Below are 26,706 nucleotides of genomic sequence, written 5' to 3' on the forward strand. Positions count from 1 at the left end.
ATTAAGTACAGTAGAGGATTCACAGCATCTGTCTGTGTTTCTGAGAAAAAAAAAAAGCTGTCGAGCTACTTCGGTGCAGTCATCAGGTAAATCATTAGTCTAATTTGATCTTGAAAGTAATGCACTCCAACAAAGTTTGATACAAGTAATTAAAGCACAAGAATGTCTGTAATGTGAAGCCATTAGGCCAATTCCTTTTTTCTTTACAGACTGCAGAACAACTGCTGCTGTCGCATGCTTTGCTTGAAGCCGAGTGACAACCACAATGAACATCTGGGTGTCACATTTTGTTTGAGAGGGAAGGCTAGAGTTAATCAGACACGCAGCATTCATTACTGGTGTTGAAACAATAAGTTAGTGTATAACATCAATATTAATAATTAACTAATTGTTTGAGTAATAGTGTACATTACCAAATAATGCCAAACGTTTGCTGTTATATCACTGTGAACTGAATGTCTTCTTTTAAATATGAATATCTTACTTTTAATAGTCTTACCTTATCTTGAGCTGGTTGGCAGATTTAATGGTAGGGAACGCGAGCCTTGGTAAATATTCAAGCTACTGACCACAGCTGGTTAGCTTAGCTCAGCACAAAGACTGAAAGATATGGAAAAACAGCAAGCCTGGCTCTGTTTGAAGATAGCTAAGGCCCACTAATGAACACATTACATCTCATTTGTTTAATCCGAACAAAAACTGAAGAGATAAATGACAAGTTGTGGTTTAATAGGTGCTGTGCCATCGTTCCAATGACTCTTAATTAGAACCCCAACAGTTAGAAAAAAATTAAATCCATTTGTCAGTCTGTCATCCTGACAAAAAAAACGCCCATTGCACCACAGTGCCCTTGAAATTACCCACAGTCCCTCCAGATCTAGCCCATTTCCTCTCCAAGATAGTCTAGATAGTAGATAACAGTCTAAATCTGATCATTTCTATCAGATTCAGCACCATCGAGAGGGCCGTCTTTCACTGAACCGACGACTACCCAGAGATTATGAATATTTTGGAGCAATGGGCCCCCGGGGTGTTTGTTTTCCGTATGAATGGCTGTCAGACAAATAGGCCTTCGATCCAGTGGGACATTTTCTGGACTATTGGGTTTTCAGAATAATGGTGTGTTAGAACAATGGCTAGTCCCCCGCTTTATGGAGGGTTTATCTGCGCGACTGTTTCTTTGCTGGGAGCTTTCTAAAAGACCTGTTATCACACAGAGATTTTGCTACCTTTGGTAAGAGCCAAGCTAGCAGTTCCTCTGTTTGCAGGGTTTATGCTAAGCTAAGATAACCACCTGCTCTGCTGCAGTGTCATATTTATCCTAAAAACTTTGGAATGCTATGAATCCTCTCATCTCAATACCTGACTATCATTTTAAAGCCTTCATTCCAAAGCTTCATTGACTTCAGAGGCATCTCCTTCTAGTTTAAACCAGATGACACGCTATCAAACTTCATATACTGTGGTAAAGCCCTGTGTATCCCGTTTTTTCCCATTCTTACATTTACTATGGCCTCTTTGGTCTGGGCCATGTCGGAAATGACGCCGTCTGTGATGATGAGGAGCACAAAGTACTGAGAGCCGTCCTGCACTGCAGCTGCATACCTGCACACACATGCACACACATACAGATACAAACAGACATTAACAGATGCTGTACAAATCTGACTTCAGGATTTATGGGTGGATTTATCACAACATTGATATAGTAAGCAAATCCATGACAATACATGTCTTATCAGGCACTCTCACCGCAGGAAATTCAATGAAAACATGGTTTTTCATTGCTGTACATAAGATAATACTCACTATAATGTCTCACAAATACACAGGGATTGATCGGACCAAACAATCAAGACTGCAACAAAGCTGGCCAGCACTGTTTGATTCGCAGATTAACGCCATTGTTAAAATCTCTTTCTGCTCGAGTTCACCTATTCAAATGCTAAACACCAACACCGGTTGTGTATTCTTACAGCCGTGGCTCCCTGCCACAGTTTAAGAAGAGTGACTTCCATTTTTATCAGGATGACATTTTTAATTACGAGAGACCAATGGCATAATCAGATGGATGATTGTTTGGCAGTGGCTCAACAAAAGGGACGGTGAGGGAAGCAGCGGCAGTGAGAGGTGGAGGTGGATGTCGAAGGGCACAGGAATCCACTGAGCTCATATCATAGTTTGTGTTCTATTCTTTTTGTTCCATCAGATTAATCTGCAGCTCCTTTGATAGCTGTCAGTCAATCTAAATTCATATTCAGGTATGTTACATCCTGTTTGTCGAGCAGGAGAGATATCGTCAGTCTACAAGGTCAGAAAAGCAGTGGCACAGGAAATCAAAGCCAATTCCGAACCAGCAGTAAGAAATGGCAATGTGAGTGTTATTGTGATAACTGGAATAATCTTGATTATCTATATGCAAATATTCTGGCACAAAAACAAGATTATTCCAAATTGTTGTTGACAAAAAGATCAGTTAAATCATCGTCAATGGGTCTGTCATCAGAAAAACAATGTACAATGTGTCACGCTCTCTGCGTACAAACACTTTATTCATCTATTTGTGTGGAAAATCTCTCCAGCTTTTCACAATAATGTAAAAATCAAGATGAAACACAAGCAGAAAAGGTTCATGAACGAAACAAAAATGACCAGAGTACCCTCTAAATATAAAAGACTACAGGTAACACTTTGCTTCTACATTGCAATGGGTAGTGAAGTGCCTCTGTAAATTGTTTTTGCGTGTGCAACAGTGCGGAGATGTTGACAGTATTTTAACTTCTAACTCACACTGAGATGCGTCACTAGAGGCGCATCGCCAGCCAAAACAATGATTTCTTAAGGCAGCTCTCGCCTGACAGGAGCTTCTCTCCTGCTCGTGTGCCACAGTTTTGTCACAGATTTATCCATTAATTACAATTTTGCTGACAAACTTTTCCAAGGCACTTGTGAAGTGGCTGCAATGGAATGCAATGCAATGCACGCTGCAAGTCAGTGGTGCAAACAACATGGGCAGTACTAAAGGAGAGCAATGGTTGTGCTGGTGAATCGCGGTGCAGCCAATCACGTATGTTTGAAGATCTCACATTTATTCAAAGACCAAACTGTTGTCCTTCTTTGCCACTTAATAGGTAAAGGTAGAGGCCGAACATTCGCTTAACTGCGTTCTCACCTGGCAACATGGTTCACCACTGGAGCGAAGTTAGTGGGCCCATACAGCTGCACTGTCCTCAGACTCTGGTGGTATGCCTCTAAGATGCCCTCAATACCATTGCAGTATGGATTCTCTATGTTTCCATTCTGAAAAGGAGAGTACATAAATAGCAGTAAGGATTCATAAAAACCGTGAAATCATAAAAATCAGAAAGTGAGCTTAGAGGACCATGACGACCGTACCAGTGGAAACTCGTGTGACACCCGTCCATCAGGGGGCAGTTTGGCTCCAAAGCCCAGAGCGGGGAACATCTTGTCGCTGTCGTAGTCCTGAATGATCTCCCCAACAGCCTTCAGAGCCATGGCGTACGCGTTGAGCTGGTAGGGGTTCATGTAGTGCAGGGACGTGGACTGCGAGGGGTTACCTGTTGACCGAACAATCAATCTCAAGATCGTTGTGGGAGATGAGGGACAAAGACGTCGCCTGGAGAATGCAACATCCTCCTGCTTTGCAATGAAATCACGTAAGAAAAAGGATTCTGTCCGCTGCGGCCGTGCATCATAACTAACATGCCTCCTGCCAGGCAGAGCTTTCCTGTACAAAGATGATGAATCATTCGCAAACAACAGGCTGTAATTATGAGAACTGGATACCTCGAAATGACAAATTAATTGAGCATTTAAAAAGCTTTTCAATAACTATGATTCTCAAATACCCCCTCTGTAATAACACACCATGAAATCCTTCAGCAATAACAGCCCAGTGTGGATATCCAGGATGTGTTTCAGGAAACATTATTGTCACTACATCCAGTAAGGTTCTAGGTTACATGCGCTCACCATTTCATTTGTTGATCCTGCTGTCTGATAGCAGAAATCCTGCTGTGTACTCACAAACACAAGTAATCTTATCTGGAGTCCAGAGTGTAACAACAAATCGTATGTCACCTTGACCAACAGCATGACTGGAAATCTCGAGTGTTTGGGGAAATTGAATTTTCGCTGTCTTGTTACCGTGGCTTTGTCTTTTCATATGGCACATATGCAGCACAGTTAAGAGTCTGTCCTCATCATCAAAACAACCACATAGGTCAAAAAACAACATATTACAACCCAGATTTATATTTGTTGTTTGCCGGAGATCTCTAGTGGCTGAAGTTATTATTACAGCTGCAAATGAGGAGGTGAGAAGGTGTAGCATGAAGAGCGAAAAGACTACAGGGAGGTCGGGGATGGATGGTCAGGTTAAAAAGCACATAACTTTTTTATTCAGGAGACAGCTGTTGATGTTCAGTTTGAAACCAGAAGTCAACGGCGAGTACAATTGTTTTACTAACATGATGTAATGGAAGAACCGTAGGTAATGTATGCAGGTTTTAACCAGAGGCAACATAATAACATAGTGATTTTAACAGAAGCTAGACAAGTAGCTTGAGTGCTTTGTGTTGCTGTTACACAGTACCTGTCATGTTGTTTTCAAAACAATAATATATATTGTTTTGGGAAATGCTGACAATCCACCTATTTGGCTGTTTAGGTGTGAGGAAGCGCTTTCAGTTGATGGACTCATGGGCTCCAGTAGCAATCAAGTGCCCTGACTTTTGAATTTTGTGCCAAACTTTGTCTTTTAACTTCCCATCCATGCTGGAAATGAGAAGTCAAGTTATGTAAATCTGCTCCTTCATACATTTTAGCAAGTTCCTGTCCTGTTTTCTAATATAATGTGCGGCATGAAAGCTGACAGAGCTGGAAGAGAGACTTTTACTACAGCAGTCTGACACACATTGCAAACAAGCAAAGAAAAGCTGGTCATGTTGCTGTTACAAAAGAAATGGTGACTGGTCCAACGGGTGTTGGTATTTGTGTTCTATGATGTGTTTACAGTTGGCCTAGATGCAGTTATAGCATCAGTTATATAAGAACTGAAGAGTGTTTCTTTAGTGAATTAAGAGCAAAGAGCAGCACTGAAGGCTTTTCACTCTCCTCTCAACTGGCTTGGCAAGAGCTTGATTTGCCATCATTCTCTGCTGGTAGCGCTCTCCCACTGTTGATCTGATTGGTTGAAGTTGGCCTGTAATGGACGGTTATAGAAAGATAGTGTTTTTCTAAAAGTGCGCACCCTATTTCAAACAGTTTCCAAGGACAACGTCCAAGATGGTTCTGTATAACAAACGACCTTCCGATCGCTAGCGACCTGCTCTACCCACTGGGCTACAGCTGCCCCTTTGACCTGAGCTTTGAAGTAACATTTGTTGTTACTACTTTAAGTAATAGGCTAGAAAGACATGCTGGCAATTTTCATCTTGTATTGCTCACTTGTTATTGCTAGGCTATGATTGGTCAGTTGCTGTTCAGCGAGGGGCGAATGGGAAATACACACTTTCTTCAAACAGCAGTGATTCACATTGGAGACCTCGCTCAGACCCGAAAAAAAAAAAAAGGAAAAAAATAAGGCGTTCTTTCACACTCTGGTTGTCTTTAAGTTAATTGGTAGGTTTTTACACCATTAGCTTTAATTCATTTTTGCTAAAACGGCCATTATAGCCTTTATTTAGACTGTACTGACAGAGTGTTTAGGAGGAAGAACAATCCAGGAAAAGCTATCACTTATATGTGACAGTGTGTGTGCATGCACCGTCTGCTTGTGTGTATTTGGTCTGATTGATTCCGAAATCGGACATGCCACATTCAAAGAGCACTACTATCTATTCTCTTCCCTCCTCTCCACACAAACACACACACACACACACACACACACACACACACACACACACACACACACACACACACACTTTGCCTTTAGTATCACTCACCATTAGATGCTGTGAAATCGATGGCCACAGTGAAATTGATCTGCGTCCTAGAAGAGGGATGAAGAGGAGGACATGGATAAAAAAATCAACAACAAGGACCGGCCAATAATAACATGCCAGGCCTCATTAAATTCTAGGGCTCTCTCACACAGGCACATACACACACATTTTTCTGATATAAGAAAAGATGATACCTTAAGTGGAGAACCATCAAACACAAAATATGGCAATTATTTATTTTGGTAAATATTAAATTGCCCTATCTTGCCTTTTTCATCTGTGTAAAGACACAAAGTGCAGTTGCAGATTACATTCCTTCTTTATCTGACTTTACCTCCATGAGAAGGAGTATCACAAGGTGCCAAGCAGCCTTTGAGATGCTGAGCAGGGTAGAAAGCAATTAGACTGATGGATCACTTAAGAGCAAATCATAATCCAATTTTCCCTCCTGATGAAGCACTATAGTGACAATGAGACGAGGCCTCAGGGGGGCCTGAACAAATGTATGATATAGAACATAAAATTAACATGTTTAAGATTCACATTCACTTTTCAGCTTCAAGAACATTCCACACCCCAACACTGATAATATTAATTGAACCTGACTTCATTTATTTATGAGGACTTGTGAATGTATTCCTATCACTGCAAGCACAATTATACAAATGCATCACGCAGAGTGTGTTTTTCAGTTTTATTTTTATTTTAGATGTAGATGTGCATTCCCCATCTGCTCTGTGTGCGCGTGTTTTTGAGCATATGAGTCTTCAAGCTAAAGGTCAGTATTTTAAAAAGGAAGCTCCACTTCATCATCATCTGTTGCAGAGACTTGTCACTCTGTTGAGCCCTTGTAAGATAAGCTTTCTTGACATTGCTAACATGTAGTACTTTCGTGTCTTTTTTTTAAATTTGCAATCTCCTTTCCTCTTTCTTCCTAATGGTCTCAGTTACACAGATAGAACATAGCAACGGTCTTGTTCTACTCTGTGAAAATATCTGATGTTACCATACTTTATTGAAATGTCTCCTGTTCCTGTTTTAGTTTTTCCCTTTCACGACAGTACTTAAAGCTCTGATGCTGTAGAAAGTGAGATTTCCATGAATTTTGGTTACAAATAATATACTATATTTAAAATACTGTGAAAGTATTAAGACAGAAATGCACAAAACCTCTATTCAGAAACTGTTTATTTAAACAAGCCGCCAAGACATCCGTAAGGTTGTGATGTCACATCTACCTGGCTACGCCCTCGGCACAGTCAAGGTTGCAAAAACAGCAGCAGAGCTGACGCATATAACACGATGGGCAGACCCTGCTCAGGCCTGTGAGAGTCGACCAATTAGAGCAAACAGTTTTTTTTTGGGAAGGGGGCCTTAAATAGACAGGACCTAAAACATAGTGTTCAGCCTGAGAGTGACATTAAATCCTTTGAACGTTAAAGCGCATAAACATTTTGTAGCAGACACCCAAAATAAAGGTATGATCATAATATGGGACCTTTCATCCTGATTCAAATTCTTTGCTATCAAAATTTAATCTTCCAATTATTAACCTGATATGAGAAATGCATATTATTATCATTTGAATGGACGGTTAATTTGTGATCGTCACAACCCCTGCAACACCTGACATGGCTTCAACACCTTGTGCAGAATTGTTTTGACATGTGGTGTTTCACCTGCTTTGCTGCATGCAGCTCGGACACTTTAGGTGACACACTTTCCTCACTTCCATCCACTTTGTAAAGAGCAAGAGGCTCAGTAAGTGCCCGAGTAATGTTAGGGTGTAGACTGATGAGAATGATATTTTTGAAGTGAGGCCGCTAAACCTTAAGGTTATTGTATCATACATCAGCCAAAGCCAGGAGCTGTCGGTGGAATCTGTCACACTTGTCAGCGCTGCCACAGCCCATAAAACCCATGACAGCTTACCCGCTGTGATAGGACAGTGGAGATCAAAGTGCAGCCCAACTCGTCTGAAAGGCACACTTCACCTGAGACGTACTTGATATTCACATGTCAACCTAAAGCTCTTTAACTGACGATGTGGCCTTAGTTTGCTCTGTTGAAATATATTTGGCACTTAAATAGGGCCAATTACAGACAGCAGCTACTGTGAACCAATCAATTTAACAAAGCTGGAGTTGAACACTTATGGTGCCACTACTTAAAAGATAACGGGGTAGAGATTTATGCATTTTACTACAAAGAAGTTGTTGTTCTTATTCTTAAGAGCTGTTATCAGTCTTAAGACTGAGTGGATGGCAGTGGATATGGGAACAAATGTGGAGCTATTGGCTCTGAAAGCATACTGTTGAGGATCCAGGTTGGCAGGGATGTTGTATTTGATGTCCTGGAGAAGCCCTCTGCTCAAAACACTTCATCATAATGGGGGTGAGAGCCACAAGGCAGTAGTGATTAAGATTTAAGATACTGCAGGCTTTTTTTTTAAGTATGTTTTTTGGCCTTTTCTGGCTTTATTGATAGTACAGCTTGAAGAGTGTGACAGGAAACAGGGTAAGAGAGGGGGAGTGACACGCAGCAAAGGGACCCGGGCCGGGAGTCGAACCTGGGTCCGCTGCAGAGCCTTGGCACATGGGTTGCGCACTATCAACCGAGGTAAGCGGCGCCCCTACTGCAGGCTTTTTAAGTACAGGACTGACGTGGCAGTCTTGAGGCAATTACTCCAATAAATATTAAAGGGGGTCACCTGTAATGATTAAGTCATCGACAATTATCATCAAAACTCATGCATGTCTCAGTTCATTCAGTGGGTTTTACCACCCACGACTATACTTGTTTTGTTCGGTGTCATGGCTCTCACCAGAGTTGTTTCCAGATGCAGCAGCCTTATAAATCTGACCTTGACTCATTTTTACTTAAGTTGTTTCCATTCCTTGCTCATCCCATTGTTTTGCAACCACATTCAATATCTTATAGCTACCCACTTATTTCCATGAGCTTCTTTTATATGACGCATTGTGTAAGGTTTGTTATGCAAGTGTAAATTCCTGCGTACTTCATTAAACTTGCTGAACTGGGCCGTGCTTTATGCCAGCTTGTTCGCTTAGCAATTGTTGCCTCCAGAACTCTGACTCTAAAGAGAGGAGCCAGTAACTGATCTAATCGATCACAAGAGGTCACAAAATCATCAATCCTAGCAGACAGAATAAAACCCATTATTTAAAAGTACAGGGGTAGAGTGATTATCGTACAGGCTGATTATTGTGGCAGACATTCAGCATTCTTCCAGTCATCTTTATTAGTGTTTCTGATTGCTTATAAAATAAAGAAATGTAACAATGCAGTACTTCTGCTCTGATGTAGCATCTGTTCTGAGTAATGGCCTAGTAGCTAACTGGTAACTAGTAGCTAAATGTATCAGATAAATGGAGTGGACTGAAAGTATTAAGAAGCACAACGCTGGAAATGGAAATTACCTCAAAATTGTACATAGTACAGTACTTGAGTATACCATAGTTGGTTACATTCCAACCAACTATGGCTTTTCTCAACTTTAACAAGGAGACCTGTATTTTTCCCATGAATGTATTTTGGTTCCCATGTCTCCTTCAGAATGAAACGTCACTAAGTTGTGTTCCACCGTGTTTTGTTGGCTAAACAGGAATTTGTGTCCATGAAGGGGCACAGAGAGAAAGCCTTTCATGCTTTCTTTAAGTATGCAGACAGTCGTTCTCACTCACCCTCCTTTGATGTAATCTAAGAACGTGAACTCTGACTCCACAGAGAACGAGAGCAGGGTCACCTGGGATTAAACACAAGGAGAAGCATTTGGTAAATCTTAGTGGTAATGATCTTTTCCTCTGAAATACAGAAAAAAAAAAGCTCCACATCTCGACGTTGTTCGGCACTCAACACACATTCTGGTACTAGATGTGAGTCGGCTGCTTTCTGATGAGATTCATTTACATCGCCTGAGGACAAATTTGAAGAGAGGATGAGATCCATTTGTATGCATTGCTTGCAGATGCCCTCACTGCTGGGTAAGTTGTGTGAAAATTGGTGTCAGAATTGGTCGTTTGTGTCTCTCATTCTGATCTCTCAGATCTTATGTCCTTCAAGTTCTGCAGCAGCTTCATCTTTCATTTTGTCCCACTTACATACAAAACTGCCATCCAGACACACAGCTGTAGTTGTGATTTTTTTTTGGCCACTACTGAATTAGCAAAGCTTAATATTTGTCCCTTTAAACGTGGAATTACTTGGTGTGTGGTATGATAATTAATGAGGAAATCTACTTAATTTTTTCAAAGAGGGCACAGATTTGCATCTTCTTCCAAGGAGCCAACACTGAAAAGCATGATAATTAAAGAAGGAATCATTTGACAGAAGAGAAGGAGGTGTGGAGCAGAAAAAAGGCGCAGTGCCAGTCTTGCTTTTAGTTTTTTCTGCTGAAGCCATACTCACTGTTCCAGAATTGACATATTTCTTTTTCTTCATTTTCTTCTTGGTATTAATCACCTGCAAAATAAATAGAAAATGGTACAGGTAAACTTAACCGAACAACTTAGCTTAACTTCAGTTCAACGTCCTCCTCTCCTGCATTTACACACATACTTGGCTGTGAAGCTTACAGATCTCTTCTTTGTAGAAATCTCAACTTGGACCTCCAGAAAGGGTCCACAGCAGCGGTAACACCATCAACACTCTAAAAATGGCAACCACTGAGTTTGTTTCAGTTTAGGGCCGATGCAGTAGCCTGAGAGTGCCAAATCAGGTGAACAGGGTGAGTGTTGGACAGTGCTTACTTGCAATTTTTGACTTATGCGATACAGAAACACCACAAAAATCACTAACTTTAAATGTTTGCTTTATCACATAGCTAAATAAACATGCATGGAATGACAGCTGTATAGCTCACGTCCATTATTACCACATGCCATTAACATCTCTTTCACCAGTTGTGTATAATAATACAGAAATTCTCCATATAAAAGTAAGGTCTTATTAACTACATACAGTCTTTTTAAAATACACTTGGCAATATGTAAACACTTTGTACAGGTGTGTGAACCAGTGCCAGTAACAGTCATGAAATAAAATATTAAAGGTGCACCATGTAATTTTGTGGAAGAAATTTTAATCAGAGAAAAATCCTGATTGATTCATTGTCTTGACTAAATAATATGAATACACAAACTTTCCTCAAAGGACAACTCAATGTATTTCTATTTTACCTAAGTAGCCACCTTTCTGACTTCAAACAGTGTTCTGGGGACCTTCTGGCTTCTGGCTTATTTATTAACTTATCAAATTCACTTATCAAATGAATAAATATTATTGTAATATATTTTACAACGTTACCTAATGACTGCTGTGAATATGACCTTTTGGAGTTTACCACAAAACTACGTATTGCACATTTAATTAAACCAGAATAAACCAAATTAAACAGGCATGTGCCAAAATCAATTTAAATCTGAGCATATATGTTAAAAAATCCTTGATTAAGTAAAACAGGTTTCATTTGCTTGGCTCTTCAGCAGCAAACACCTTACTGAAACACAGTCAACTCTTAATCCATTTAAGCAAAATATTGAATTAGTAGCAAATCATTGCAAGAGTCCCCATTACATCTTGTTGGCTGGATTTGCCGAGTAACAATGTATTTTTACACAAATTCAAACCAAATTGCCATTTCAGCCTCCTTCACACACATTCACACCCTGTAGTTTTACTATATAATCCTTCATAATTGGGTGCAACAAGTGTGATGAAGATGTGTGTGTGGGCGGCAGGAAGAGAGCCACATGCCATCGCTTGTTGTTTCCAGTTTAAAGGGAGAATAAAATCAGGAGAATTCAAGGAAGGTGAGAAAACATATGTGTTTATGAAGCAACATATGGTTGTTAGAAGAAAAGCCTCGCACTTAATATAGAAACTCTTCACCTGGATTATCCTATACATGTCAGTCACACTATCAAAGTGGATCACATGGAAATTCACACACAAATCTGCAGCTACAAACAATCGATGGGTGAGCCCGGCTTAAGCTTGTAACACTTACATTTCCTTTACCCGTATTCTATCAGCGCTGCAACAGGAGAGAAATGTCAATCTAGAGACACAAGACGTCTCAGCTCATTACCTTGCCTCTCTATGGCTGCTGGGCATGAAAGTGACAGCCCCTAATTTAACATGGAGGGATGGCAATTTGTCTGACACAATGAACAATCTGCTGATGCAAAAACTAAAGGGCCTTTCAGTCTCACTGGGAGGTAGTGAGGAATCACGAGGAGCGTATAATGGGGCTGACATCCAAAAGACAGGTATTTGTCTTCTGGCTGAAGGCCAGCAGACCACAGAGGCATGAAGATATTGACATGCCCTCCTTTATGGTTGGGGTAAGGTGGCAGATGTGTATCTTACAGCTGGAACATTTCCTCATGAAGTAAAATCAATTCTGTTAAAAAAAAGAGGCAATGATTTAGATATTCTCATTTTCAGGCTTAACCCACCTACCTCTGATTCTGGAATTTGACATTTAAATTATTTGTGATGGTAATTCTCAAACAGCGCTGCATTGTGTGCTATCCCAAGAGAGTAGTGAGAAAGAGATTGTTCCCCTATTAATCCTGTTTCACGCTGCTGCAGGTAGCTCCGAGCCTGTGACTGTCAGCATCTAAGTCATTATTGTTGCAAAATAAGAACAGGGCCACAAAAAAACAATTAATTGGATTCATAACTGCTTGGGGAAGGAGGGGAGATACGCACAAATACTCCACCACACAAGTGCCCTTTAAAGAAGTACAGTGGAAATGTATGGAATGATTTTTTTAACATGATAACTGCAAGAGTATAAGATATCCACAGGAAGGAGCAGTGTGCCAGAGCAACGGAAAACAGTGCAAAAGTGATGTTAGAGATATAAAAGTCACTTGCATCAGAATTGTGAGCCAAAACAGCCGGAGAAGAGGGATTCCAGATATCTGGAGACGAGAGTTGAACCACCAAACTCTGGAATTACTCACCTCGTACACATTGAACTGGCTCTGCCCGCGAGCTAGCTCTCGGTAGCTGGTTGTAAAGTCCCCGATGAAGTCATGGCTGGGAGAAGATAGAGAGAGAGAAACAGCTGTGAGAAGGAAACAAATGTCAGGCACATATTACAGGACAGGTGTTTGGAACTAAATGGAACATCTTGACACGAAAGGATTGGGTAAATATATGTGAGCAAGTTGAGTTCATATTATACAATTGAAGATAGGTGGTTCTTCTTTAAATTTCCCTTAAGTTGAAAGTTAAATTAAAGTTCCCTTCCGTCACCAGCAGCCAGCAGTGGCGCGTCTTGGCAATCCCACTCACCTGCCATCTCTATCCCAGTCATACACCTCCACCTTGATTGTTCTGGAGATAAAAAAAACATCAGACACACAGGTAATCAGATTTAAAATCAGTGTGCTAGTTGGCAAATAATCTCACTGCGAGGTCTATTCAGTAGTTTGTTGTAAATACACAAACACGGTCCGCACGCTTATGCTGCCCTCGGCTTCTCCGTAATCCTGTTTGCTGCAGTTCAGTTCAGGCAAACCAGTCATTACTGTTTTATGTAAAGTTGCCATAGACTACTTAATATATATAATCTTGACATACTTGTAATAGGACTAAGGATCAGTACAAGTCAAGTCTGTTGATGATAAGTCAACTTGTAATGTGCTATTTTTTTCATTTAAAAGTACACAGAAGTACGACTTCACTAAATGAAGATTAACCCCTTTGGACCCTGTGCCCATTGGAATGGAACTATTTCAGCAAAAATGTGTTTTTTTCCACTTTGATTTTATGTTGGAGAGGAGTCAGAATCAGTTTTTTGTTTTTTTTGTTTTTTTTTTTAATGCGGGATGTGGGTCTGAAGGGCTATAAGCGCACTGTTTGTAAATCTATCAAAATATGCCTTTAATGAAGTGAAATTGTAGTACATCTCAAGAAAGCATACTGACAGGTATTTGCAATTTAGTATACCTTTTAAAAGTATATGTGTGTTCAATTTACAATATACTTATAACAAAGTATACTTTTTAAAATCACACTTTACATATATTTAAAATTAAATGCAAAATGTAAAAGTACTACCTGTTTTTAGTTTTCTATCCAAGGTATAGTATAGTAATTTTCCACAAGGCTCAGCAAGGGCTTGAATGTAACAGATGTTACGTTCAAGCCCCCCATATTTAAATGGACCGCAGGTTTAAATATGAACATGTCAGTTGAGAGAGAGCATATGTCAGTGGTATCACTTCAAAATTCATACAGGATGGAGAGAAAATATATCTTCCATCTAAGCACACTGAGACAGAGGGGCGAAGCTTGGGTGATATTTGAGATCGTTCACACAGTCAAGTCACTGCTGAAGCTGATGTATATTGCACTAGATGAGAAACTGTTAACTGCAACAAGCTGCCAAGCTCTCTTCCTTCTACTCGGTCCTCGGCTAAGAGAGAGCAGTCCTCTTTGGCATCACACCAATCTACAGCCATTTCTACAAAAGTATTGCAGTTTGCCAGTGTCTGTCTCTTTCTGTTTCAAAATGATCTCTGGGGCAAAGTATTCAAAAGAGCCATCTGGAGTTTTCTTGTCAACAAACAAAAGTTATGTTTGCATCCACCATACCCCACTGTGTGTATACTTGTGGTCTGAAAAACATTTAGCTAACCCTACATTGTAACGAATTGCTGTATATTTTCGGTGGATTTACAACAGTATCCCATTGCATTTTATGATAATTGTAAAATACTGTTAAATATTCATCCCTCACATGTAAATTAACAGTCATTTAACAATTATAGTAGAAAACTATAATTTAACAGCATAAAACAGTATTTGTAATGCATTGCTGCAAATGTACAGTGGATTACAACAGTATCTTACTGTATTTTAAAATAATTGTAAAATATTGTTAAATATTATTATTCTTTAATCCCTTCTCAAGTCCAGTTATTATCTATCATCATCTTACTGATGATTGTGGGCTTGTGTTTCTATTTTGATGATAACAATTCTTTACTGATCAAACTCCCCAAACTACTCATTTTTGAGTGGCAATATGTTGACATTTCAGATGTTTCATTAGGTCTGTTTCGTTAGTTCAGGTTGCTAAAAATAGGGCTTAGTGAAGCAAGCTCTGTAGCTAGCTTTAGCTCAATTAGCCATAAGTGTTGCTGATCTTCATGAAGGTTTTTTTTAATTGTAAAATGTGTCAGTGTCTTATCATGTATTAATTAACTTCATTAACTTAATTGTACACTAGTTTTCCAGAGGTAACCCTCCCTTAACTATAACTAACCACCCTCTCTCCTTTCTGTCTTTTGCTTTTCTCTTCTTTGCACTTTTCGTCTTGCCTTTAACCATTTTCTCTTTCCCTTGAACAGTTTATTGGCCCATTTTTCTCCCCTCATTTTTATGTTTCTTTCCCTCTATCAGTCTTTCATATTTTTATATTTTACCAGAGATGTTGTGTTGCAAATTTTGATTATTTATTTATTTACAGGTACTCGTCATCAGTGACTGAGGAGACCAGCCAAATGCTGCTGTCAAGGACTCACTGTTCTCTCTTTCTTTCTCCCCCTCTTTCCTTTCTCCATGTACACTTTCTATTGTTCACATGCAAAAGACTTGTTTTCAAGCTAGACTGTTACACTGTTCTTGATGGTATTTTAATTCAGCGTCTGAGGTTATGCTCATGAGTTCAGTAAATTTATTGGAGACAGTTTCTTCCAAATGTGGTAATGCATTACCTTGTCATTTTTGTAATACAAATGTTCTCAATGTTACGAATCTTACAAAGGCTGCTGTGCAAATGAGCGCTTTGTTATAAACTACAGCAATGTTATGGAATGTATGTTCTCTTGTCTTCTATACCAGGGTTCTCGAACTTATTACTTAAAGGTCTGCATCTGGTTTTTATTCAAGTTCAGTGGTTAGGAATGATTGGCAATAGCAACAAAATTTAATCAATTAATCAGTTATGATTATGTCTCTTCATTGAGCCGGCATGCATAGAAACCCTATGTTGATGACAGAAACTGAGGCAGAAACAGCTCAGACAGTTTGGTAGAAGTTATTAAGTCAGATAAGTTAAGTGAAATTATTTATCAGTTGAATAACTTTAACAGTGTTAGAGCGCTCTGCTCTGTGACTTCTGGTTCTTGGTTCTTGAAAACAGCGTCAGAGTGACTGCTCGTCATACTACCCACTCTTTGCTACTCTCCTCCACTGTGTCCTCCTTTATCCTGCTACTTTTCTTCAACTGAGCACAAACGGATGAACAGTGATGAATGCATGTTGTTGCTGAATGTGTTTCTGATCCACTCTAAGCACTAGACAGCAAGACATTAGACAAATACAAGAAAAGTCAAGCTGTGTATTTATTATAGGACTTATGGATGTTGACTGGCTGTTGGGATGAATGTGGTAGCCTAGGGCTTGGTATTTGAGAGGCCCTGCATACTTTGTTTTTAAATTGGTGAGGATTTATAATAAGTCAAAAATAACAGATTTTATAACACCCTGGCATATACTGTAAAATTACCATCACCAACACTTCTCCTATTGTACTGTACTGTAATCCCAAATACGGTAATATACTGTTAAATAAATTATGGTAGATGCGCTGTAAAATTACCATAACCCAGTTATCCTACCATCATGTACTGTAATCCAAAAATGGTATTATACTGTTAAAATAAATATCAGTAGTTGCACTGTAAAATAACAGTATAATACTGGCGTCCCTGCTACTAGTATTTTACTGTTTTATTACAGTGAGAGTCTTTACAGTGTATTTTTATAAATGTGTTAAATTGCACATTGTTTGCATCCATTTTCAACATAGATTTAATGATAGAACTAGGCACAGTGGGCCTACTTTGTCTATTTATTCTCGCCTGAGGCAGATGCCAAAAAACTTTATGCTTGTGCAGCCCACTGAATATGTGCAGTCGTGTTTCTCCCTGGCCCACTTAGTCCATAGATTTTGCATTGTGATGTCACAGATTTTGAAGTCGCTTTCTAGCCTTGAGCAAGGCTTACAAATACAAATCCTTGATGGATTAAGAATTCATAATAGAAAGAGGCATAATTGACAATTATAATTAACATTTTTGCAGTTTGAGGTGTCCTGTAAACAGCTTTACAGACATCGCTTTTATAAAAGTTGTCTAAAAAAAGGTTTATTGTTAACTCGCTGGCAGTCTTCTACTTCACTACCATTGTTGGCACATGGCTCCATCACATTATAGTTGGCACATTATAGCCACCGACTATCTATCAGCACAGTCGTGTGAAACCTGCTGCATGATGTAGATGTGCCTGCTGCTGTATATGCATGTGTGTATACAAGCAAGACAAGGGTTTCCGCTTGTACAGAACTCCACAGCATAACTGGTGATCGAGCAACTTTCCAGGGCACCTTTAAAAGTTCTGCTACATTCGTTGACTCACTACACAACTTCACTTGGCACCACTCGGCTTTTATGATGGACAGGAAAAAGCAGCCAAACGTGTGTACTCCTGTGTCACGCCAACAATTCGAGCCTTGGAGATTTTTTTTTTTTTTGTGCCAAAATAAATAAAGGCTCATTATCACCACTGAGTGCCTGAGGAAAGGAGACACTGAGGATGTCTGTTCCTAAAAGAGTCTGTTTTTCAGTTTGATGTGCTAATGACTAAATGATTCCATGGGTTGAGTGGATCTTAATCAGAATCCCAACAATAATCATAGTGATCTCAAAAACAAGAAATATTATACTTTGATTTATATATGCTTTTATTTTTATTTAAAAGTGTTCTAAAGGAAAATCCTACTGAGGGAACCCCAAATTTCAATTAAAATGGATGTCACTTTGTTCTAAAACTCGGATACTTGCCAGCTTTAGAGCAACTAAGTGAACTCTTATGGAGCACTTCTTCTAAAAATTGTAACTGCAGCGCCGACACTCAAAGAACATCAGGGAGAAAACAGACACTCATTCTACACAAATGCAGCAGAAACAATGTCCCTGTAGAGTGAAGAAGGGGTGGGGAAATAAAAACTTATTTTTGGCTCTTTCATGCCCGAGTCACATTGATCTTCCCCCAATGTCTCCCCTCTCTCCCCTCTTCGTCTTACACAAGTACTGACACCATCCGAGATCCAAAGAAAAACAGAGGCAAGCGGCACATCAGAGACTCTTTCCTGTCACTGTGGAATTGAAAGATCCCTGAAATAAGCCCAACTTCCTCCCTGCCACCTGGCCCGTGTCGTTCTGTGGTGACAGGTTGTTCTTTTGAGGTTACCTTCAAGGCTGCGAGCGAGAGAAAATGTGCTCGTCACCTAGGTGGTAGAAACATGATGCTTCTCTTCCCGCATGGAAAAAGAGACGGATGTTGGATGGATACAGAAAGAGAGGGAGGACGTCCCTTCTCATAGACTAGTTCATACACAAATGCATGCTCCTCCAACAAAGCACCGGGAAGCCGTCATCGCGCTGGCTCAAAGCCCTCACCATTTTACATCATTTTATTTTAAATCACAACTTACGGCTGCATCAAAGGACTCGCCGCGTTCAGATCCTTGAGTGGCCGCTTGAACCCTGAGAACAATATACACTCCAAAACTAATCTTCCACAGATATCTCGGGCTACTATTCTAAGGCGTCTTTAATGAACATGACTCATCTTCTGTAATGGAGGCGCATATAATTGAGATTGAAAAAAAAAGGAACACCGCGTTTGACACGGAACAATTCTTCAACTCCAATTACACGGATCTGTCTGTGATCTCTTGCCAGGGATGAAAATAGACAATGCTTGAGTCACCTGGGTGAGCATAGTAATGAGGAGGAATTGATTATTTTGGTGTTTTTAATGAAGTACCACCATAAAAATAAACCTCTCTTTTTTTAGTTGCCACCTACACAGAGAAAGCACAGGATACAGCGGGTGTGAACGAAAGATTGGGGGAATTAAAACGTTCTCACTTGTCAGTTCCTGAGCAGAACACAGAAGAACCTGAATTCCCTCCCTCTGTCCTCGCACTTCGTTATCCTCTTCTTCTTGACTTGCTCATTTGGAACTGGCTCTTTGACGTTCAGGATTTCTGTGTCTCCTTCAGTAACACTTCAAGTATATGTGCCTTTGCTGCCTGTTATCTGTTATTCTCCTCTCTTTCATTTCTCCCCCTGTCCTCCCTTCCCATCAAGCTACTTCGTTTCCCTTCCAAGTACTCTCCTCTTCCTTGCCAAAATGTAATCCGTGGCTTCCAGACTAGAGAGGGTGTATGTATGGAGAGATGCTTTTGCTCAAGGAGACTTTAAACGCTTGCTGTCAACAGAGACTCAACTGCATCCTGGCGCTTGAAGGACAGTCAGTCTAATCACTGCGCCACCCTGGCTGTCGCCAGCCAGCGAAGTCCGAAGGTGGCGATGTTTTTAACCTTGTCTGTGTGTTTGCGAGATATTTTAAAAGGTTACCAACAGATCTGACTAAAATATTGTCGACAGATAGCCTTTGGCGATGATTCAGATCTCGGTTTTCCAAGTGTTGTTTTCCTGGCAATAACAAGCAACACATATTTTGTGCAGACTCGGTCAAGTTTAGCCTTTTTCAGTGTGTCTGCACATTTATATAGCTGGTGATTTTTTTTAAGCAGGAAAATAGTTTAACATTAAAATTTTCCTCCATGGCAAAAAGTCTTTGTAATAGTGGTCATTACGGATGCACTTTTTGTCCTGTCATGGATAAAAACACACAAAAATGTATCTGGCAACTGTTGGTACAAATCTAATAGTAGTGCTTTTTTGTCTTATTAAATTTAAAATCATTATTTTGGACCTCACTGCTTTACTGTTCACCTCTTAATAAAAAGAGGACATACAGCTAATTCCGAGTGAGATGTTCATGTCTTTTTTTGAAATATGTGACTAGGCAGGGCAAATGTGCAGAAATGCAGCTGTCAGTGAGATCTTTACAGTCATTTCAATACACGTCTCACAGAGACAGTCGCTGAGGGGGACCATGGAACTGGAATGCAAATTTGTTATTTACATCTTCTGACTTCAGACAAAAAAAATCATGTGATTTATAGTGGATCTCACATCGCCACTGGCTCTTTGAAACACAGTACAGCATTATTTTTCCGGTGCCTTTGCACCACTGCTTATTTGCCTTGTTTGAGAGAGAAAGTGATCGCATCTTCTTTCTTTTGTTCCTTTAGAGGGATGGGAAAGCAGATTACCCATTTCCTCCCTCCAACTCTTCCTTTTGCCCTTTGGTGCATCTAATGAGAGGAAAATGTCTGAACTAAAGCACTGATCTAATTAGAGCAAAGTAAATCCACAGTAGGTCATCCACTGACACACTTGCGTGGGCTCGTACTCTCAACAGATAGAGGTGCTCCGGTGCCTGTCTCCAACATGTGCTGGACTTGGAGTGAGACAGAGTGGAATAAGTGCCAACACAGATAACATGCAGTTGGAGCCCCAGTCACTGCCTCTCCACCAAGACATGATAGCAGTAAACATGGCAATGTTTTCTTGTACATGATATCTGCATCTTGTGTAACTCACTTCATAGGGTCATATCATTTTGCAGGTCCCATTTGATCATTGTATGAGAATGAGGCATCAGACTTGGAGACAAAGCATTTTAGTAAGTCACAGAGAGTTCTCGAGGAGCTCCGATAAAGCAAGACTGAATACGAAGGCAATAAACATCCTTAAGGATATCCATATAAGTTTGTTTCCATCCACCTGATCTAATGTGCATCTTCAGTTTGCACATAAAAAGCACCTGCACAGCTCCTGGCACATTGCCATTCAAACAGTGGCACACGTCCTCATTAAGGGACAGGTGTGTGGTCGTGGGCCTCTGCAATCAACAACTGTGCAACTGTGTCTGAAAGAGCAAATTGCACTGACATTCTACTGAGTAGGAGGATCACTTATGCATGTCCCTGTGTGCGTAATAGTGATGCACAGATCTCAGTCTGTGGATCATACGGGTCATGAAAATGATCGTCCTGATTAATAATGGATGGGTGAAATAGTGTTTGAGGAGGAAAATATTAACTATACTACCAGCGTAAATCGCCCAGCAGCAGAAACGATGTGTGATGACTGGTAATAGTTTTGCATGACCCAAAGGCAGACACCTAGACGGGGAAAGGTTTAAAGAAATGTATCGTGAAACGGTGCAGGTGGAATAGCTGCCAGGGGCTGAGTGCAGGGAGGCTCCATGAGCAGAGGGGTTACTTGAGGTCAAACTCGAATGCTGGACAGATGGGTTGCAGGCTATGCTGTAGCTCTTCCCCGCTGTGGTACAGAGTGGAGCTCAGGTAGACAGGCTCAGAGAGTTAGCGGGGAAGACGGAGGTGCGTAGGCTGGAGCTCGAGGGAGATGTCCACACACGTTCTTCAACACATCTGGTCCCAGACACAGCTAGGATTTGTACACGTAAAGCCGTCATCCTCCTGATAAATCCAGAGCTCCATCAGAGCTGTTTAAAAGATTTTTTTTTTTTTTTTCAAAAACCTTAAATCTGTTTCGTTTGGAAAGTTTACTCTGCCCTGTCAAGTTTACAACTACGGATTATAGGTTTGCTGCTTAAATGTGCCACAATGTTTGATTCAGTCAGTTTACTGCACACATGGAAACAAAAGTACGCTCATTTCAAACCAACACATGAAGACAAACGAGTCCATGTAGTTAGTTAGCAGGAAAAATATGGTACCATTGACCTTAGGCCATAAGGCCCAGGCATAAGATAAGATCCCTATAGGGTCTAATCAGGGCAATGTGGTTGATTTATTTTGTTTGATAATTTGATTTTTAGACCTCTATTTATGTTGTCTAATAAAAAATGTTTTTTATTTGATTCAGTTGTTTTTTGTATTCACTGGCTCTTGAGGGCACGGACACTACATCAACACCTTTCAAATCCCTGGAAGCTTTCCTTCAGTTGATGAATATAAACAGCAATTACACAGGTCAAAAACCTTGACAGCCTTTAAGAATAGTGTTTGTTGCATAAATACAGCCTACATGATAATGTACTGTTGCAGAGGTTGGAAAAATATGTTATTACTGGCTCTTAAGCGCTATATAATTAAAAAGGCAGACAGACAGACAGACCTTCCCACTCCCATCTGATAGAAATATGGACACAACAACAAGCAAGCAACGGCACAAAAAGTTTCTGTCTCACCCACGCACAAGTATGTAACCTGTTTATAGCACTGTCTTGGTGATATTTCAAGACTTGCAGCATTTCAGGCTGTTACAGCTTGTGGCTTGTCACATTTTATTATATTCAAAGTGTGGGCGCTCTTGTGTGCGTGCGTGTGTCTGTCTGTGCATGTTTGCATGGCACAAGAGCATTTTAGGAAGTGATGCCCAGCTCAGTCCCCTGTGTATGATTGGCTCTGGCAGGGTAGTGACCCCTTCTTGCTCATGTGCGATTGGCCGGCTCACACAATATCACCTAGTACTTCCCGAGTAGCAAATGCTTCTAGAAGGAACCCCATCGGTCTTGCCTTTCCTGCTCCGAGGATTTATCGCAGTTTTCTGAGCGCACACCAGGTTCCCAGCATCCTCAGTAATTAGAGTTAAACTCCGCACAACTCATATAGTGGAAACACCTTTGAGTGAGAGATGAGAAAAGAGGGAGTGGCAGAAAAAAGATAGCGGATGACACATGAAATATTTCCCCCTGCGAAAGTTATCTGTCTGTCACTCCTGTTTCATCTTCCCTCACAGCTCCTTCATGATTTAGCTTGTTTTCTTCCCAGCACTGTCTTTTAAATTAGAGGCAGGCAGATAGGCTGGGAGAAAAATGAATTCATGTCCCCTCTGACATAACATGTCTGCATTAATTATGAGCCAACTGGGAAGAGCAACCCATCATTATTTTAGATGTTTAGTCAGCGGCGTCGCCTCATCAGTGTTTCCTGGGGCCAAAATAAAAAATGTAAAAATGATGATGAAGAAAAACAAAAATACAGTAAGAATTCTAAGTATTCTTGAATTTCAAATTCATAGGCTGCATTTGATAACTTACTCCCTCATACTAGTTTCCTTAGTATAATTTTTTTCACTTCAAGCATTTATCAGCTGACCACTCACTGAGCCACATCGGCCTTTATTTTCTGTAACAGTTTTTGTATCGCACATTCATCTTACGGTACAATTTTTCACTCAAAAATGATTTGTACATTTAGAGACAGCAAGTCCTAAATTTTATACAGAAGTAGACAAAAGCAGGGTCTTCTTTCCTTTGTTTTTTTGACTGTGAATTTCTTTTTAAAGGACACTGTGTGACAGTCCAAAGGATGGGAATTTACGCACGCTCTTGAGTTCTCTGTCTCCATGCTTCTCTCAGCTCTGTTAACTGAGAGCAACAGTAGCTAACATTAGTTTAGAAATGGATTCCGCTGACATGACCTAACAATGAGCTTCCAGCACAACGCAGATGTTCCACAGAGTACCTGTAATGCATACAGATATGACGTAATGCCAAAGACTGAGGCTAAAGCTACAGGTGAGTCAAAAAGTTGGCAGGCTAACAGTCTGATGATCCATGTGGGAGACGTGAGCTAGGCTACATTTGAAAGGCTTGATGGTTGTAGCATTAAAAGTAAGAGAGGATGATCAAGCTCGTACTTCATTAACCCTGTTTATGTGCTTTGCTTGAACAGTAAAGATGGAGATTTATGCTGCATTGTTCCTATTTTCAAATGTACAGTATATTTTTTACTTTCACGTTACAAGAGAGGATTCTAGGATGAAGCCTAACGATGTATCTCTACCTCAGTTAATAAATGTGGCTTTGTTAGCTGGACAGTCGGCTAACGTTAGGGCTATGATATCGTATGCTAGCATCCAGGACTGACTACCACAAAGTATATATGCGAGCCATGAACAGGGCTTCTAACTCAACCTGTATTCCCACCAAATAATATAGTACGAAATCTCCATGGCCTTGAATCTCACGCTCAGTCGAGTTATTAGTGAGCTAGTTAGCTTCCAGCTTACGTTGGAGCAAATAAACGCACAGTTTGATCAGTTCGGTGCATTTTTGCGCTGGTGTTTTTTATTTAGGGAAGGCCAAAAAATAAACACCCTCCAAACTTAAATGCCCTTACTACAGTACATGGCTTAAAACATGTAACTATGATTGGACTCAACAAAATGTAACTACGTGTGATAATAACACAATTTTATCACTCAGAGATAACATTTGAGGAAAATAGTGTTGTTAACAGGAGAAGATTACTGGAGATTAGAGAGGCTGTACCTGTACCCATGCTATTCAAGTAAAGATCAATACCAAGGGATGCCCTCGGACCACAGCACCAGAAGTAATGTTACAATGGAGAGAATCGGAGCCTTAACGCAGCACGAGGTTAAGCTGGTATCGATTTCCGCTGGTTAAAGTCATTGACACTGAGGGTGTAGTAATGGCTGTCACCAGTGTGTAGTTTGTCATTGGGAGAGATTCTGATTAGGGGCCACGAGGGCAGTCGATAGATTGGGAGAAATCAATGAAGGCAGATGATGTCAATGGGGCCAGCATTATTGACCTACTGTGCTCAGGGTGCTTGTGCAAGTATTTCTAAGTGAGTGATAGAGGGTGATACATGGAGCCAACCGAGGAATTTGAACAGATAAACAGCAGCTGTGGAAGGAAGGAAAATACGATCAAGAAAGGGGAGGTTGCATCGTACCTGTCGTAGTCTCCATTGCAGAGCGCCCGCACTGGGATAGTGAAGGGCTGCCACACTGGATTTAATGTGTTCTTCACCACCTCTGTTTTATGGCAGATAGTAAACCTAGAGGAGGAGGAGCGGGGAAGTTAGGACAAGGTATGTTAGATTATACAAGCCCCAGAGAGACATAAATATGGAATAAGGGGAGGAGCATGCAAATAGAGAGAAACAGAGGTACCAGGAAAGACAATGTCAAACCCTGCAGTCCCGAGAGAGACACTTCAAATAGGGCTATACCTGGCTTTGTTTACTGCCTGGCCTGGCTCCCAGATATATTGTGTTTTAGACCACAGAGAATAATTTAATATTTCAGTCTGGCTTCGAAATCTTTTTCCGTTGACCGCAAGTGTTACAATGATATGCAAATGGATTTTTCTCTGATATCTGGAAAGTTGCGCAGAACCGAGCCACATACATTTCTATCAAATGCCCCCCATCGAAATATCCTCTGGAAAAGCAACAAGGCATATCACTTTTTTTTTCCTACCCAAAGCCCTGCATTACTCGTGCCTCAAGCCTTTTAAAAGCCCTGTGATTCTGTTGGTCACACAGGCCTCTAATTTGTACCCCCCTCTGGCACCAACAAGGGATATGTTTGGGGATCCATTTCCCACCCTCTTATGTATGGGAGAAAAAAAAAAAAAAAATCGGAGAAAAGCTTGAAGACGGCTAATGAAGCACTTGCTGAAGTATCTCCGGCTAGATAGGGCTGACGCTGCGACAACTGCACAGCCCCTCGGGAGGCTGAAGAGCACTCTGGGAAAGCGCGAGGAGATGGGGGAGTGTTATGCCTCCCTCCGTGAATTGCCTCAGAAACTGACAGTGTTTTTCTTATTGATGGAAAATGCAGACTGTGTTTTTTTTTTTTTTTTGCTTTCACGCTCTGCTTTTATGCTTTCTACAGTAATTGCCTCTCTTTCTTATTTGCTCTCCTGCAGTCATTTATGTAAGACAGAGTCAGGGGAGCCGTGGTTTTGTTATGAACACGATACTAGCCTCTGTGTGCAGCCTCTTAAGTCGCACACGCCTCAGTAACCACTGCAGCTCCTCTCGCACACTGTACTTTCATCCCTCTCGACTATACTGTATCTCCTCTAATGCTCCCTCTGTTTTTTTTGTCGCTCCCTTTTCCCCCAGATAATTTCCATTTGATCTTTTTTATTATGTTCCAGTGACCTTTATGATTTTGTACTTTAAAACAAAATTTTCCCATGTCTCATAAAACTTATTTTCCAGACTCTCATAGGAGCTAATTTACCCTGCTTTAAGAAATGTAACCTCACGTCTGACAGTGTCTTTGCACCATGGAAGCTTTAATAACACAAAATGTACTAAATTTTCTTTTGACAGCAGATACTTTACTGTGCCAGGACTACATCTCTAGGGTATATGAATGTGTCAGGGGTCCACCGGCAGCACTGGCACTTGCAGCTTCACTAGAATGATGAAACACAACCACTCCAGTGACTCACGTTCCGTCCTCGTTGCTTCTGTAGAAGACCATGAAAGGGTCCGACTTGCCAAAGAAATCCTTCTTGTCCAGCTTGTTGGCGCAGAACTGCATCGTGGCGCTGTCCTGCGGGGACACATGGAGACGCAGGGAGAGAAGCATGAGAAAGGTTGGGGAGTAGATATTATTCAAGTGTTCATTTTATGTGACTCTTATTGACTTCTTCTTCTATTTTATCTTTACACTGGGACAGCAGATGGAGGTGGCTGTCTGAGCATCACGCAATAAGAAGATGATACTATATATACCGTAGTCTATGTACCAATGTGTGTAGGTGTGTTTACCGTTCTTCATATTTCCCAGAATATTGCAATGATCTTACTTTTCACAGATGTACAGAGAAGCTTTTATAGATAATGTTTCATTGGATTTACCTTGCAGGGGACAATTTAGTCAGTCCAAGGTAAGCGCATGTGCACACTGATTCAGTCGTGACACACTATGAAAAGCAATAGTTGGATTAGATGAGA

The 26,706-nt window shown here is 40.6% G+C and overlaps 1 protein-coding gene across 3 annotated transcripts in view; it reads right to left on the reverse strand.

The window, feature by feature from the left end:
- Nucleotides 1-26,706, reverse strand: part of cpne5b (copine Vb) — a 133,837-nt gene that overhangs the window by 11,326 nt on the left and 95,805 nt on the right. For all 3 annotated transcript variants that reach the window (XM_037102452.1, XM_037102453.1, XM_037102454.1), the window contains 10 exons: nucleotides 26,199-26,302; nucleotides 24,685-24,789; nucleotides 13,293-13,334; nucleotides 12,959-13,034; nucleotides 10,395-10,448; nucleotides 9,671-9,732; nucleotides 5,967-6,013; nucleotides 3,397-3,578; nucleotides 3,173-3,300; nucleotides 1,503-1,605 (listed from right to left, as the gene is read on the reverse strand). In XM_037102452.1, the coding sequence (XP_036958347.1) occupies nucleotides 1,503-1,605; nucleotides 3,173-3,300; nucleotides 3,397-3,578; nucleotides 5,967-6,013; nucleotides 9,671-9,732; nucleotides 10,395-10,448; nucleotides 12,959-13,034; nucleotides 13,293-13,334; nucleotides 24,685-24,789; nucleotides 26,199-26,302 (903 nt within the window). The remainder of the gene's footprint in view (nucleotides 1-1,502; nucleotides 1,606-3,172; nucleotides 3,301-3,396; nucleotides 3,579-5,966; nucleotides 6,014-9,670; nucleotides 9,733-10,394; nucleotides 10,449-12,958; nucleotides 13,035-13,292; nucleotides 13,335-24,684; nucleotides 24,790-26,198; nucleotides 26,303-26,706) is intronic.

Source organism: Acanthopagrus latus, chromosome 6 (assembly GCF_904848185.1).
Source record: "Acanthopagrus latus isolate v.2019 chromosome 6, fAcaLat1.1, whole genome shotgun sequence".
In the NCBI taxonomy this organism is placed as follows: domain Eukaryota; kingdom Metazoa; phylum Chordata; class Actinopteri; order Spariformes; family Sparidae; genus Acanthopagrus; species Acanthopagrus latus.